Source organism: Leuresthes tenuis, unplaced genomic scaffold (assembly GCF_036924035.1).
Source record: "Leuresthes tenuis unplaced genomic scaffold, fLeuTen1.0.hap1 SCAF_3, whole genome shotgun sequence".
NCBI lineage: Eukaryota > Metazoa > Chordata > Actinopteri > Atheriniformes > Atherinopsidae > Leuresthes > Leuresthes tenuis.
The window spans coordinates 7,234,994-7,250,688 of NW_027325357.1; the positions used below are offsets into that span (position 1 = coordinate 7,234,994).

Consider the following 15,695-nt stretch of genomic DNA (forward strand, 5'->3'; position numbering starts at 1 on the left):
CCAATTAGCAGACTTGATTTAGATTTTTATATTTGTGTCAAAAAATCCTGATTATTGGGCTCTTGGACTGATCCATCTAAGGCTTTAAAGTGAAGAGTAGAAAAATAAAACATTGTCTTAAAACATCAAAATAGGGCTGAAGTGTGATGCTTGAACAACCAGATTAGCATTCATGAAAAAGTTATGATTTGTGATTAACTCATGTAATGCCACACGGGCTGTTTTAGAATCAGAATCCAAGAAAGGGGTGGATTCCAGTTTTGTAGGTGCTCTCCGATGGCCGAGCATCCCTGGCAAAAGTAGCTGCAACCAGCACATGGCTAGGACTGAGCTGGCACCAGTACTCCCTTTTTGTTCTGCATTTCCTGCCATCTGATATTAAGGATTATATAAAGCCTTGTCCACTTTTATGCCCAGGGTTTCATCTTGGACTGCAAGTTGGCAAATCATTTTGTCAGTTTCTGTCTTTGAGGTCGGCAAAGATTGCTCATCCAAGGCTTGTCATGGCCCACTGCAGAAGTCTCCTGCTTCCGGGAAAATAGAGGGGAAGATGAAGGAAGTGATTGACTATATAGCAAAAGTTTTGGCCTCTGGTCCCCTTTTTAAACCCATTAACGCAGGGGCAGGACACTGCTTTCATCCACAGTTGGAACTGCCGTGGCCGTAGGATTCAGTGGCGATGGTGTGAGGATCAGTGTGTCTGTGAAGATGGGGCATAGCAACAGAGTGAATTTGCATCACATTTGTTGGGTGTGTTGCAACGGTTCAGCTAGGAGCAGTGAAGGACACGAGGAAGAAAATCTCAGTCGAGTCATGAATATGAGTTTATAATGTCCTACCAATGTCACTCTGAGCAGTGATATGCAAAACCACTCTCCAACTTCATTCCACTTATTGCTGATATGATCTGTAGCATAGCCAGGGGACACAGGGAATCGTTACTGTACAGACAGTGGTTATTAAATTGTTGGACATGTCCCGAGGGTTTTTATTAATAAGCTGATAGCCATATGGTTTTGCTGCATGTCCTAACCACCTCTAAAGGACCTGAAATAGACCTATGAAGAGTTAAAACTGAGGCTGTCTTCTCAGCTTCCATCAGATGGTTTAATCGTATTGTCTTCAAATGACTTTGAATACTCTGAGTGTAATTCAGGCCTGCAAACACAGCAGGTGGTTGGCCCTTTGATCTCCTCCTGTAGATGCTGGTAGAATTTAAATCACAGGGTGACATCTAGCATAAAAAATCAAAACACAAACTGTAAGTTTCAGCTTTGATCTTCTTGTCCTTTTGTATTAGGTTCAATGAAGAGTATGATGTGTTAGAAAATAGACTATTAACAAACAACCTTTTGCTGTTCCCATATGGCAATGTCACAGGTGTACATGCCCACAGATGACATGGCTGTTACTGTATGTGAAGGCTTATGTTGTAAATGGTGTTCAGTATAGCTTCAATGTGCCGTATTACTGAGCCTAAGATGTTTTATTTGAGTAAGGCTCAGAATCTATTCTCTCATTAGGAAAAAAAAGCTCTTTAGTAAAATAGGCTAATGGTCTTACAATAGAATAAAAAATGTTCTCAATATATATCTATGTTGATTCTCCATAATTCTGATCTTGCTAATCCTAAAAGTCTGACTTTGTCTTTTTAGTTTTTGAAGAGGTTTTACCTCTCATCCAACAGGCCTCTTAACTTGCTGTTGGGTAGTTCAAAGTATTTAACCTCTTGTGGAGTATTTAAGCACTTGAGATTTGTACACATTAAAACTGCGTTGTTGATCCACCCTTCCATCATGTAGGTTGTTAGGGTAGTTGTTATCTGAGTGATTTATCCAACAGGCCATCATGGTCAATTTAAGATCATATACATCAAAGTGCAAATGGAGGTGAAGTCACCGGGGGAAGGATCTCAGTGCCTCATTATGTGTGGCTGACAGATCCTGTGTGCTTAGTGATAGTCACTTAAATTTAACATGGACTCTCTAGGTGCCAATGAACCCGTCAGAAGTTTAAAGCGCAGCATTTCCCACTGTTCATTTCGACTGAGGAGGTCTTTTGGATGAGAAGTGAAATGTCTTCAAGAGCCAAGAGAAGGAATTCAACTGCCTTTTATAAGTTCTTTGGACCTCTGAGAACATATTTGTCACAGTGCCTCAACCAAGCCCTGATGCATAAAAAAGATGAGATTTTAGAGTATGGTTCCAGGTTCAGTTAGTGTGATGATTAAACATCATACCTAATTACTTCATAATCTTAGCTATAGTGTCATAGAGTTTATGGCGTTTCAACCATTTTTTTACATATATATTAAAACAAATTTGTTTTATCTGCAATTAACATTTCATTTCAGTGTACATAAAGATGCCATGTTATGCATTTTGGGTGCATGTGAAAGGTCTTTAAAGTTGTAAGGGCCAAAGTCTACACCAAAGAGAGTTAATCTCCTCAACAGAGCACTACTCCTTAACTGCATGAAACTGGATTTGCTTGCATTGCCTAATGACATCACCATGAAATGTATTTGTAAAATACTTGAAAAACACTTAAATTAAAGAATAGCTGTCTAGAATTCTGCCATATCTGACAAAGCACTTGATAAAGTAAATGGTCAGAGGAAGGGGAGCCTTAAAGAGACAGGAATGAAAATGACGCGTTTAGCAATGAGATGTGCTGCTCTGATGTACAGTATCTGTATGGTAGAAAGTCATGGTATATATCTAATATATTAACAGTTAGAAAAAAGCATATCTTTGTGCCATGTCAGAAATCAATTTCTCAAACAGGACAAACCTTTCTTCCAAGGTAGATGTAAAGAGCAGGCTCTGCTGCAGACATTTCCTCGCAAGATAATTTATCTTGTTAGGCTCCAAACCATATTGTTGCTGAAGCTACCTCTATCAGACCAGCTAAGAACTGCACTCGAGGTTTTTCTGAGGACTTCTGAGGTTTTTCGGACTCTTCTCTTAACTGGCTTCAGGATGTGATTTTTTTTTATTCTGCAACAGGCTACATTCCGATGATGTGACTAGTTGAAAATACCTTGGTGATAGACAGATGGTTCATCCACTCGCCTGCCAAATATTTTTTAAAGCACTTGCCCTTTTCCAAACTGTTTCTAACAAAAGCTTCCCAGATGGTTCTGTGAAACAAGCCATCTGCTACATCAGGTTATAAGACACATGTACCAGTGGCAAATTGGAGGAAAAACGTGTGGATCTGTTATGTTTTGAGTGCCATTTATTCAGATATGGTTTGGGTCAGTACAGAGGAATACAAAGTTGTACTTCTTACTTCTCATCATCTCTATCCCATGATGAGAAGTAATGTCTATCATAATAAATGGCTTTGCCAATCATCATTGAATAAATTCCAAGGCAAATTGAAGCTTATCTGGTGGCACGTAAGCGACAAGACCTTACAAATACACTTCATATTAGTTTTGCCTTTAATTTGTCACGCGCCTGCACCTGTCCGAGCTACACTACCTACGTCAACATCTAAAGACAGATTAAAACAAAAAAGTTTTTTCATATAAAAGTCTAGCAATGAAGACATGTAAACAGAGTTTTTATTTCTTGATAACCTGAGCAGCAACTTTGCAAAATATTTCCTGTTAGTAGCTTGTTTAGCCTGCAGTACTTGAAGCAAAGCTCTGGATGCAAGTAATTTTAGGTTGACTGGTGATTCACTCTGCGGACGTCCTGTTTGTAGCCTTAGGCCGTGGGTTTGCAGTGGGGAGGGAGTGCCAGCACCAGTCAATTACCAGTTAATAAACAGTGGAAGTTTTCTATTAGTGCTTGTTAGTGCGTGTAAAAGATTGTTGGTATGTGCAATTGGGGGAAGGCACTGTGACTATAGAATTAGAAAAAAACGTACAGGCATAATTTCTTTCCCTGGGCCTAATATACAGCATCCACTTCTCTGAATGGTTGCCATTTATTGAGATCATTTTTTTATTAGATTTTCACCAGGCTATGCATTGCAATGTAAAGCAATTGCAAACATGTTGTTATCTTTTGAACAGTCCAGAAATGTGTGGTCAGCCATTTCACACAGAAAATATTTCATGAGCGACTGTAAAGCACTCTTTCCAGTAAAGCAAATATATCCCATAAACATGGTGGAGACCAAACAATGCATTGCTGGTTGCAGTGTGCCTTGTCATCAATAATATTATAGGCCCCGAGTGAATATGATACATGGATGCTTTTTGGTAAGCAGTTATCTAAAATGTAATGAGTGGTAAATTCTCCACTTATCAGAAAGCAAAAGTCATAGAGGTAACACAGGAAAACTGATGTAAGGAAAAACAGTGCACCTAAGTAGCCGTGGGAAGTACGACACTAATTGGAATTGGGGAGGCAGTCTCTGCCGAGGGGACACTGCTCTGACAGTATGGCAGCCAGAAGCATGAATCATTAAAACCCTTTCCTGTCATATTAGACTGCTACCAATAACTGTTACTACTTGCTGTTGTTGACATACTGAGCCAGAGGTGTAGCGCCATGTAACCAGGCTTGATGGTGCATAAAGCACAGTTACAATAAATCCCTTTTTGCTTGACAGGAATGTAATATACTTCCACATCTTTTGAATTTGTGTTCCAGAAAAACAAAAGATGCCTCTGTGGTAGCCATATTCACCTGGAAGAAGCATATGGGCTGTCATCCCCTTGGGGTGAGGGGTGGGGGAGGGGCCCTCTGTCGACCATTGGGTCACTGGTAACCAGCAGCTGGGGATCCGCCCTCCCATCACATCAACAAATCTTACCTTAATTAGTTCACCTGCCCATTTCCTCCCTTTTTCTCCCCATTCTCCCTGAAGTCTTCAATCAAACCCCCCTCAGCTGGCTCACCTTCCGCTCTCCTCCTGCACCCACGCAAGGGGAATATCTTAAGCCTCACACCTACAGCTTTCCAGATGTACACACAGAATGTTCTACAAACGAGACTTACTATAGACTTCGAGAAAGCTTAGATGGCATTGATTTTTAAATGGGGCCACACTGATTCTGCATTAGCATGGGGATTGTCAGTGATATGGATGTTGCTATATGCCCAGTTTTCCTTTGTGCCTGTCGATACAATTTGCACCTTCACAGGTGGAAATGATCTCTCAGGTTTTGTTGTTATGCTCACCTGTGCTCCTATTATTGGCTGTTTAAAGAATTTCAATAAGTGGTCCAGTAGTTTACTGTATTGATCATAGTCACTGTTCACGTTTTGATGGGAACAAAATCTGTTCCTGCCTTGGTGTCCTTGTGCATTTTATGTGTGTAGAGTTTTTATGCTTTGTATAACACTTGAAAGCTGTTATGTTAAACTGAATATATGTCTCTGGCAAATGATTGCATGACTGTGTGTGTTTAAGTCATTTTCTACATAGAAAGAGGTAGCTGTTGTTAAGCATACAGTAAAGCGTTGTCATTAGCAAGTAGCATATTACTATTAGAGTATTCCCTTTTTTTTCTTTATTTTTTGCACCAGAAAATATTTTACAAGAGTAGGCCCCAGTTTTTTAAAATAGTGGATGCTTCATTTACTCATCAGCTGTTAATCTGATTGATCCCAGTACAAATCCCAGCCACTGAATTCTATGTGAAGTGGTAGTGAGATGACTGTAATGTGAACAGATCCCGCTGGCATTGTCAGGCTGACACTGCAAAGCACTAACATACAAAGCTATCTAGCCCTGCGAAGATTGGCCAACAATGCTCACTAGTCCCAGGTGACTGATAAAATCCATCCACCAGCAAACTGCCAGCACAGCCCACTATAGTGTTTCTCTCCCTCTGGCCCACTGCAGCTCTTTTTCTTTTAACCACAGGGCTTTTCCATATGGACGCCATTTATGACTGCTGCTTAATTACCTATCAAAAAACATTTCACAGCTTGTGATAGGAAAGAGAGGAGACAGGAGGCAAAAGGCAAAGAGAGGAGGGAGAGAGCAAGCATAAAAAAAGCGTGAAGGATCGGGAAGAGAAATGAAAACTGAGAGATTGATAGAGAGGACGAGCCATGCATCTGTGGAATGAATTTGAATAGATGGGGACAGACACACAGGGAGTGGAGGGATGACTTTGCAGAGCAGATGAGGAGAGCGGTGATCTAGCCAGTATCCTTTTTTCTTTTTAGTGTTTACAAACACCTTCAACAAGAGTGAAAAGGGGGAGGGTCTTTGCCCGGGGTGGCTATAAATCACCAGTGATTGATGGCTGCTGCCATAGAGGACGACAGTAAAAGACGTGCAGCTCTCATCTCTGACGCTCTCCTTACTCTCACTTACTTCTCAAAACCACCAACTCAACTGCTTTTAGCCCCTCATCATCATGATGACACAAAATGTGTTGCTCTCTCTGCAACATGGCTCGCCTTCGTGGCCACATTCCAAAGTAATCAACATTCTCAAACAGAAGGAGCGTTGGTTAGAAGAGCTTGATGTTTGATGTGCTGTTATCCACGTCTCAATGCTGAACATGTCAATCTCAGTCACTCCATTTCAGACAAACACAACTTCTATATCAGTAAGGAATATTCATATATTTTCCCCTTCTGTAAGATGTTCACTGCCTTTGAACATCCATCCATCCATCCATCCATCATCTGCTGCTTATCCGGGGGTCGGGTCGCGGGGGCAGCAGCTTGAGCAGAGAAACCCAGACGTCCCTGTCCCCTTTGTCGCCTTTGAACATAATAAACAAATATTCAGCTCCAGCAATACATATTTTTGTCCAATTTGGTTGAAAGTATCATTATCCAGCCCCACTGTCTATGGTTCCAAAAGACAAACTAGAAGTTGGCAAAATGCTGGACTCGTTATTCTTAACAGCAGTTCACAAACCATTTGGGGATGTCTCAGTGGCTGTGCCCATCTTTGATTTGACTCAGGAAATGAGTTATAAAACTCAAAGAGCATTAATAGTTACTTTGGATATTCTCTGAAGAATATTTATTAAAACATGTTGAGGGTTGTTAATGCGGCTACTGTTTTGAGGGGAAGACGGAGCCAGACGGGGAGGCAGGCGAGAACTACAGCCCTAGATAAACACTTGTGGGATAATCTATTAAGTCGTATTAAACAGAAATGATCAAACCTTGAGTGGCAGAGTCTTGCGCTGGCCAGACAGTTGTAATATTTTCTCTTAATTAATCTCCCGTGCTTCATATAGTTTATATGACAGGTTAAAGAAACCCACACATCCATCCATTCATTTTCTATACTCATTTAATCCAACTCAGGGTCGCGGGGGTGCTGGAGCCTATCCCAGCTGTCATTTGGCAAGAGGCAGGGTACACCCTGGATAGGTCGCTTGTCCATCACAGGGCCACACAGAGACAAACAACCATCCACACTCATACTCCTAGGGTCTATTTAATTAACCTGACATGCATGTTTTGGGTGGGAGGAAGTTGGAGAACCCGGTGAGAGCCCAGTCATACATGGGGAGAACATGCAAACTCCACACAGAAGGGCTGGGATTTGAACCAGGAACCCTCTTGCTGTCAGGCAACATGCCAACCACCACACCACCACGCAGCCTCGTTAAAGAAACCCCTCATTTTCAAATCTGAAGAAAGCTCAGGCGTAACAGGTTGGCGCGCTTTGGGCTCCAGGGCAATTTAAGAGAAAAGCGTGGGGCCTATCTTCAGTGAAAGAAGACAAAGATGCTTGGTTTGAGACATTCATTTTATATGTAGAGGAGAAACTGTGAGGATGAAAGTAGTTTGAATTAAAAATGATTTAGTCATTTCAGGATTAGAATGTTACATCATCACACTGACCTGAACATCCTGTGGAAAGTCCCCCCTGAAACCCCCCATAATGCTAACTTTTTGAACACAATGCTTTTCAGTGTGCTCAGTGCTTTTGCATTGGCTCCCTTTAAAACGGCAGGAGCAGCCAGAATCTCAAACATTCTCAAACGCCTGCATATACAGCTTATGTTATGTGGGTGGGAAGCCATACACCTAATATTCATGACAAAGTTATTGTAAAAGGCAGATGGTAATTAAGATTCATTTACATGCATCTTCATAAGATTTGCCAAGACAGAGAAAGTTTTGTTGCAGATGTATTATTGATCCACAAATATTTAATGAATATTTGTTGATTTGTTTTTTCTCCTAAAGCTTGAAACTGCCATCCACAATCCTGTTCACTGTGCACTGCTGGGCTTCTCTGCAGCAAGTACTTCATTACCTCAAGGCTACCTCTGGGTAAGTTATGTCACATAGACATGCAGATCTATACGGACACCCATACATTCAAGCTAATGTCAGCCTGACCAAACCAAGGGAGAAGAATACGTGTTTGACTGTTACTCATAGTTTTAGCCTTTCCCACAATTATCGCAACCATTTAAATACCCACATTTAAGGAGAATATAAAATGTATCTCAAGGCTAAGCTTCGGATATAAACCATTTTTCTCTATAAAATGTCTCCTCGAAACTGTGAATTAATTCAGTGTAAGGGCTAGTAGCAAGTAACTGCTGCACAGTGTTTCGTGATGAGTGGAGCAAATTGTTTTGTCAGACTATCACATCACTAACCCTGGACTTGTGGGAATTTAGCTAGAAACAGGGAAACATTTGGAGTAAAAAATGATGCAGAGAATCTGCTGTTAATCTGAAAGTTTCCATTTTTGCTTCCTCTTCTCTTTGGAGAGGCCGGGTAATTTATCCGCTATACCTTTCTCTGACCTAACAGGTGGTACAATCAAGTGCAGGCCCTCCATAACAGTGAGTACAGCCCAGTATCTCAGACTTAATTGCATATCTGGTGCTATTCGAGAGAAGACTGGATACTCACTGATGAGGGAAAAGAGATGAAGTAGCATTAACAGGCAGAGCCCGGTGATACCAGTGTTTTCACAAATCATAGGAAAGTCTAACTTTCAAACACGCACCATCACATGGTGAAAAGAATAGGAATTAGAGAAAAACAAATTGTAACAAAAATGATCAAACGTATAAAACATGTTAAAACAGTTCTGCATTCATTGCCCTGTATTTTGATTTTTTTTTTTAGGTTTTACCTGGACAGAGTTGATGCCTTCTAGTTTTACATTTCAGTCAAATATTTTCAGTGAGTCAGCTGTAGATTTTTTTGCTGCTGAAAAAAAAGTCAACATGAGACAGATTTTATGTCAGCATCTTTTAGCAACTGAATTGTCAAGGGTTGGAGGATGGAGGCTTGCACAGTAAAAAATGCAAATGTATCCCTTGATTGAATTATAAATGCATTGTGAAGCAGTCAGACTTGATTTTCCAAATAAATGTTGGTACTTATTGTGACTGTAACTTGGCAGCCCTTTGGGTAGTCAGAGCGTTATGATTACTACTTTTTAGAAGGACCTCCTAAAAAATGAATCTAAGAGGTCTTTGTTGTTTGAGCTAAAATCACTAAAAGGGTGAACTGACTTTGCAGTGTGTTTCTGAAAACTGGACTGAAAACTGACCATGCAGATAATACAAGCTGCTCTTTGAGTACTCAGCATATATGACCTTTTTCTAGCTCAGTGTTTGTTACATACTTTGCAGTACAATATGTCACCAAGCAAAAATAAAGCACTATCCTGCCAAAACGTTGATAGCGAAGGCCTGCGGATCCAGTACGAATAATTAGTGGCTGAGTGTTACCGCCCCCAGTTGGTTCTACCTCCCTGGCAAGCTTGTCAAATAAGAGATGACACTAATCATGTTAAAGTAAAATGGGCTATGGGGATTTCTGCATGCTTTGATCAGAGTAATGACATTGTGTCTAATCAGCTTGATACCGCAGTATTTCCCTGGGTTACCCTCACCTTCCTCGTCCCACTTTTCTTAACCTCCTACATCTCATTTTTGATAAACTTCTCAAACTCTGTCTTTAAGTGAGCATTCATAGAAAGTGTTAGGAACAGGAAACTTAGAATGCATCCCTTTCCGGATACATTAACAATCTGGTGACCCATGGTTTTTGGACTCTAATTGTTGTGAACACATCTGAGCACAGTGTGCTATCATCACCATTCTCCTGCACTACCTGCATCCAAAGTAATCTAATTAGTGCTGGCAGAGCATTTGCTGTTGAGGAAGTTTTTGCATCAGTCAGGCAAATAATCTATCCAGGGCACATCTCCAGATAGTTTTCCTTTAAGAAAGGAGCCATGACTTAGTCAGGAGACAGTACTTTCTGTGAACATGTAGAACTGAAAGTATTTTGTTAGCAGGGAACGTGACCATTGTGATGTGTGGCGAGGTTTTGAAAGAACAAATGGATATGTGAAGTGAATGCTTAAATTGTGCAGGAGCCTGGGTGAATGGGGCCTGCCTCTGGCTCTCAATCCTCATCCACTTGAAGCTTTGCTTTCTTTGGAGGCCTCTTTGCTGTAAGATAAGTCCCCCCTATCTTCTTTTTACCCAGTGCAACAGACCATTATTTGTTCTAGCTCATTCTCAAGAGCCCAAAGGATCGCTCCTGTCCAGATTCTGTGTGCTGATACAAATCAAACAAATGATTGCATGCAAATAAGGGTGAGCGTGGAAGAGAAGAGCTAAATACTATATTTAGCTCATGTCACATTCACAGGATGTGATTCATACAGAGAATAAATCTTTGTTGTCCTGCAGCAAGCAGCCGGGCATCTTTTCCAGGAAAAACATTGTATTTTTTTCTGAGCATTCGCACAGGCCTCCCACAGGCGTAATAAATGGAATCATATTGAAAACCCACAGCGACATGTTAATTGTTTGGCTATGAAAGCAATGCCACCTTAATTGGAATTTCATCAGAGATAGGTTGGAGGGCTGTTTCTTTCTTATTTGTCTCAGCATTGGCATTGACAGGCTTACAGAAAGGCCAATATAACTGTGGCACATTGGAAGTCAAGCCTCCATTAAGGCAGACACTCAGCCTTTGGGGTGTGGACACACATGATTGGTGGAAGCCTTTTTTTGTTCAGAAAGTTTTTTTACAGCTTGTCATGTATTCAGAAAGGTAGATATATTTACCGAGGTTGATTAGCCCACTTCAAACTGAGCCACTGAGACCCCTCCCAGCCTGTCAGCAGTTCTATTCTGTGCTGGTCTATGCTTCTTCATTGGTGCTTAAAGTAATGTTCAGTGTAAACTTGCATATAGTAATATTAGATGTCATTTGTATTAGTTGAAAATCATTTTATTTCAATTTTATCGTGAACTGACTGCAGCAAGAGATCAGACGCTGAATCTGAAAGCAGTAAAAAAGAAAAAGAAAATCATTGTTAGGCAACTCAAAGCCTTGGAGAAACTAACAAGAGCCTCTCTGATCTTCAGTGATGAAGAGATCGCATGAGTTTTAATAACTGTTTAATGCTCTGGAGATGACATTGAGAATCCATTACATAAAGTGTAACAAAAAAAGGGATATGAAAAGAAAGCGTATGTGGTAGAGCTGAAAGGAATACCGATTCAAACATTTTTTTTCTAAACCTGCATTGCTTCCACATAGAGAAGGTTTGACCAGCAATACATTATCCTTTGACCTTCACAAATTGATTAAGACAGTGAAAACACAGTTCAAGGATGATCTGCTAAAGATTGGCCTGGTTCCACTTTCTGCTCTCTCTGTCTGCTTTTTTAGTTTCAGCATGATAGTTTATTTCATGTCATTAGAAGTCAGTCCGTGGTACAGCTCAACATGGAGTCTCTTTTTCAATTAGGTTTTTTGTTCCCTACAGGTGTCTGGTGGAGGAGAAGGTTCTCAAGGCCACATAGAAATATTTTCCCTCAACAGGCCCACTCCAAGGGCTGTAAAGAGCCTGCAGGTAGGCTCTCCTGTTCGGTGTCTGGAGTATGTGGCAGCTCCCTCTCCGACTGGGGAGGTGGAGGCAGGGGTTCACAAGGCTGCTTCAGGGATCGGTACCAGCATTTGCGTTGGATTAGATGATGGCCGGTGAGAGACTTATTTAAAGATAAGAACAAAATGCTCCTCACTGTACTCTGCATGCTCTGCTGTAAAATAATACCCTGCATTATCCTTTGTCACCCTCCCCAGATACTTCTAGCTGTATAGATTTTCTTTGTCAATATTTCATCAAAAGAAGTCCTAGTTGATACCCCAGAAAAGCATCGATATGGCTACTTGTGCTGAGATCACTGATTCGTTTTTAAATCCAATAAACCTCCTGATTCCCATACAGCAGAAATCAGAAGGTTTAGAGGATAGACTTGATCTCAATTTCCTAATCCTAACAACATAGTTACAGTGAATGAAGTGTTGATTTGTTTTTCAGACAGAGCACATTCTTAAACATCAGGTAATGGACATCATGAAGTGGATAACATTGTGTTACTATTTAATGTAATTTTAGTTAGGAGCAGTGATAGTTATTTAGCTAATAACCAAAATGAGATGTCAGTAGTTTTTCTACTCACATTTATTTCAGTAAAATGATCTGTCTAAGGAAAAAGAAAAAGAAGAAACCAACACTTCAGCATTTTCTTCTCAGTGAGAAACAAACAGCGACATGCATTTGTCAGTCTGATGCAACGATTTCAGATGGCATTATAAACATGCAGAAAGAGTGGTTCCACATACGCAATGTTTTGTGTGCTGTCAAATCAAACTGCATAACAACATGTCTCTGTCATTTGAAATGACATGCATTTATCATGTTGACTTGTGATGCTGTTGTTCTTCCAGCATTCTGGTCTATGGCAGTGTGGACCCAGCAGCACAATGCCTCCTGACCCTCCACAACCCTGAGGGCTGCCCTGTGCTATGCCTGCAGCACTCCTCTCATTTCCTGTTTGCAGGCCTGCGGAATGGGACCGTTATGGTTTATGGAAGAAATAATAGTGGTGAGATGCTCTGCATGTTGCTCCATTTTCAGACTAATAGCTGAGGTTTGGTGATTGCCAGAGGTGGCTCATACCTCCCTCCAGTGTGTAGTCTGTGCTGACAAAAAAGAATGTGTCATTTCTGTGAATGTTTACAAAGCTCATTTGAAAAAAATGCTGTTTTACACACTTGGAAAGGCTGAAAGAGTGATACAAACAAGAAAAAGCTGGAGGAGCATGATGCAATTAATTAGGTTAATTGTCAACAGGTCAGTGACATGATTTGGTGTAAAAAGAGCACCTTGGAGAGGCAGAGTCTTTTAGACGTAAATATGGGCAGAGGCTCAGCAATCTGAAAAAATGAAAAAAAGTCATGAACAGGAGAAATGCGGAGAAATTTAAGAATGTTTCTATGTGTAAAACTGCAATCCTTTGAATAGTCCATCCTCTACAGTGCAAAATATCATCAAACGATTCAGAGAATCCGAGCACATCTCTCTGTGGACATTCCTGGCCCTCAAGTGGCACTGCATTAAAAACAGGCATGATTATTTCATGAAATCCCTGCATGGGCTCAGGAACATTTACAGAAATCTGTGAACATGGTTCACCATGCACTCCACGTATGCAGGTTAAAGCTCTATCATACAAAGAAGAAGCCATATGTGGACCTGATCCAGAAACCTCACTGTCTACCCAGGTCCAAAATGTATTCAAAATTAACTGAGGCAAAGAGATAAACTTTTCTGTGGTTAGACAAATTGAAATTTGAAATTCTATTTGGAAGTAATTGTCGCTATGTCTCACAGACTAAATGGGAGAGGTAGTTATCAGTGCTCAGATCTAAATGCATCTCTGATGATGTGGGGGTGCATTAGTGCCCGTGGAGCTGGCAACTTTTAGCATATCAATGCTAAAAGGTATATACTGGCTTGAAAGCAGTATACGCTTCCATTCAGACAATGTCCTATTCTGGGAAGACCTTGCATATTTCAGCAAGACAATGCCAAACAGTGTACTGTATATATCACAACAGGACACAGCAGTACATATATGTGGTTTTGTTGAAGAAGAGTCCATATGCTGAGCTGTCCTGCCTGCAGCCCAGACATTTCACAAACCAAAAACATTTGTCTAATCATAACACTCAGACTACGACAATGAGCACGCAGGACTGTTGAGCAGCTTGAGTAACATCAGACAGAATGGAACAACATTCCTGAGGAGACTCGCTGTTGTTGAAAGAAGAGTGATAAACATGGCCCTGCCCAAACTTTTTTTAGATGAAATCATATTTGTCATGAATTATTTTGCTTGTTTTTCTATGTTCTGTTATTGGTTTTAGCTTATTAATCACAAAAAATCGTCATTAATGAGGTTTTTGAGATTTGCAGATCATTGCATTTTGTTTTTTATTTACTTTTCCTACTATGTCCCAACTTTCTGGAACTGGTGTTGTATGTATTTACAGATGATGTGTGCTGTTATGGAGAGTATCCAATTGCAGGCTCACAGATGGAGGGAGGCAGGTGAAGAATTAAATAAACTTTTATTGCAGAAGGCAGGGGGTCCAAAAATCCCAAAACACAAAGCAGAACAAGATGAGAGCAAAACAAGACTGGCATGGGAATGGAAAAGTACACACGACGACTAACAATGATGCAGACCTGGCACTGATCAAAGGAACCCTGGTAGTATATATACTTAGGGAAGAGAAGACTAATGCAATGCAAGGGTGTGGCTGTCTGTAACTGAGACCTGGTGGGAAACAAGGGTAGAAAGCAAAGCTCAACAGTATAAACTAGAACAGAATTATTTACATATAACAGGAAATAAAAATTGTGTATCTTGCTTTCTGTGCCACACAGACCCAATTACTCAGACAGAAAGCATTTATTTTAAGAGAAATTACACTTCTTTTACCAATAATGGTTATTTACTGACACGATGTCATCTGATTCTTTGTGTCTTAGTGTATCTGTGTACATGCATGGTTTTATGACAGATTCTTAATTGGAGCCATTCATCAACACACTATTTTGGCCTGCTTTAGATTATTAGTACAAATGAGTTTTATGGGTTTTTTTTAATTTTTCGGTTTACAAAACACCCTTTGTGTTCTAATTTGAATTGTTTTCATTCATTTGACCTACAAGTATTGGTACCAGCACCTTTTCTTTTTTTCTATATTTGTTTACTACCTTTTAAGTGATTCTCTTAGAATCACTTTCCCCTTTACACTTTTATTTTTCATTTCCAGTGAGTTTCACACCTGCTATAAGTATGAAAATAACACTTCACCATGTGGTGGATGGCGTGCCATGTTTAGTCAGGCATTGCACAAGGCCAAGGGGGCTTAACACCATCTCAGCAGAGGTTTGCAGTCTTCACAGCCAGCAGGAGCACAATAGCTCTATCAGCGGGTTCCTTTTACCTGGCCAAAGTATGTCAATGTGCCTGCCTGCCTCCTGTGCTCCTCTCTTCTCCCAAGCAGAGAGGATGATTAATTACACCAAGCTGCTGCATGCTGATTATGTATTACTATTCATGCTTTATAGATATATATTAAAAAAGGACAGGAGAAAAGCTCTCGGGGGTGTCAGGGAATGTTTGTGGATTTGGCACATCTGTTAAAGATTCATGCCCTTGACGAGCGTGCTACTGTCTACAAACAAGTCTGCAGTAGCTGCAAAATACCATGGCTATAGCTGAGAAATGTATCAAAAAGCATTTTTATACATGCATTCCATTGTTGCTCAGTGGCTTAGTGATAAGTGTGCTCCAACTTTCCTCACTAAGATAGGCACATCAAACACATGTCAGCTGGCAGTGAAAATACTGAACAAGATAACGCAAAGGAATTTGGTTCAGTGCGACAAGCTTGGTCTCT

At 40.5% G+C, this 15,695-nt stretch overlaps 1 protein-coding gene across 2 annotated transcripts in view; it reads left to right on the top strand.

Annotated features, from left to right (window-relative positions):
• arhgef10la (Rho guanine nucleotide exchange factor (GEF) 10-like a) overlaps window positions 1-15,695 on the top strand; it is a 112,225-nt gene that overhangs the window by 80,423 nt on the left and 16,107 nt on the right. For both annotated transcript variants that reach the window (XM_072381604.1, XM_072381603.1), the window contains exons 21-23: window positions 8,133-8,219; window positions 11,704-11,918; window positions 12,669-12,826. In XM_072381604.1, coding sequence (XP_072237705.1) covers window positions 8,133-8,219; window positions 11,704-11,918; window positions 12,669-12,826 — 460 coding nt within the window. The remainder of the gene's footprint in view (window positions 1-8,132; window positions 8,220-11,703; window positions 11,919-12,668; window positions 12,827-15,695) is intronic.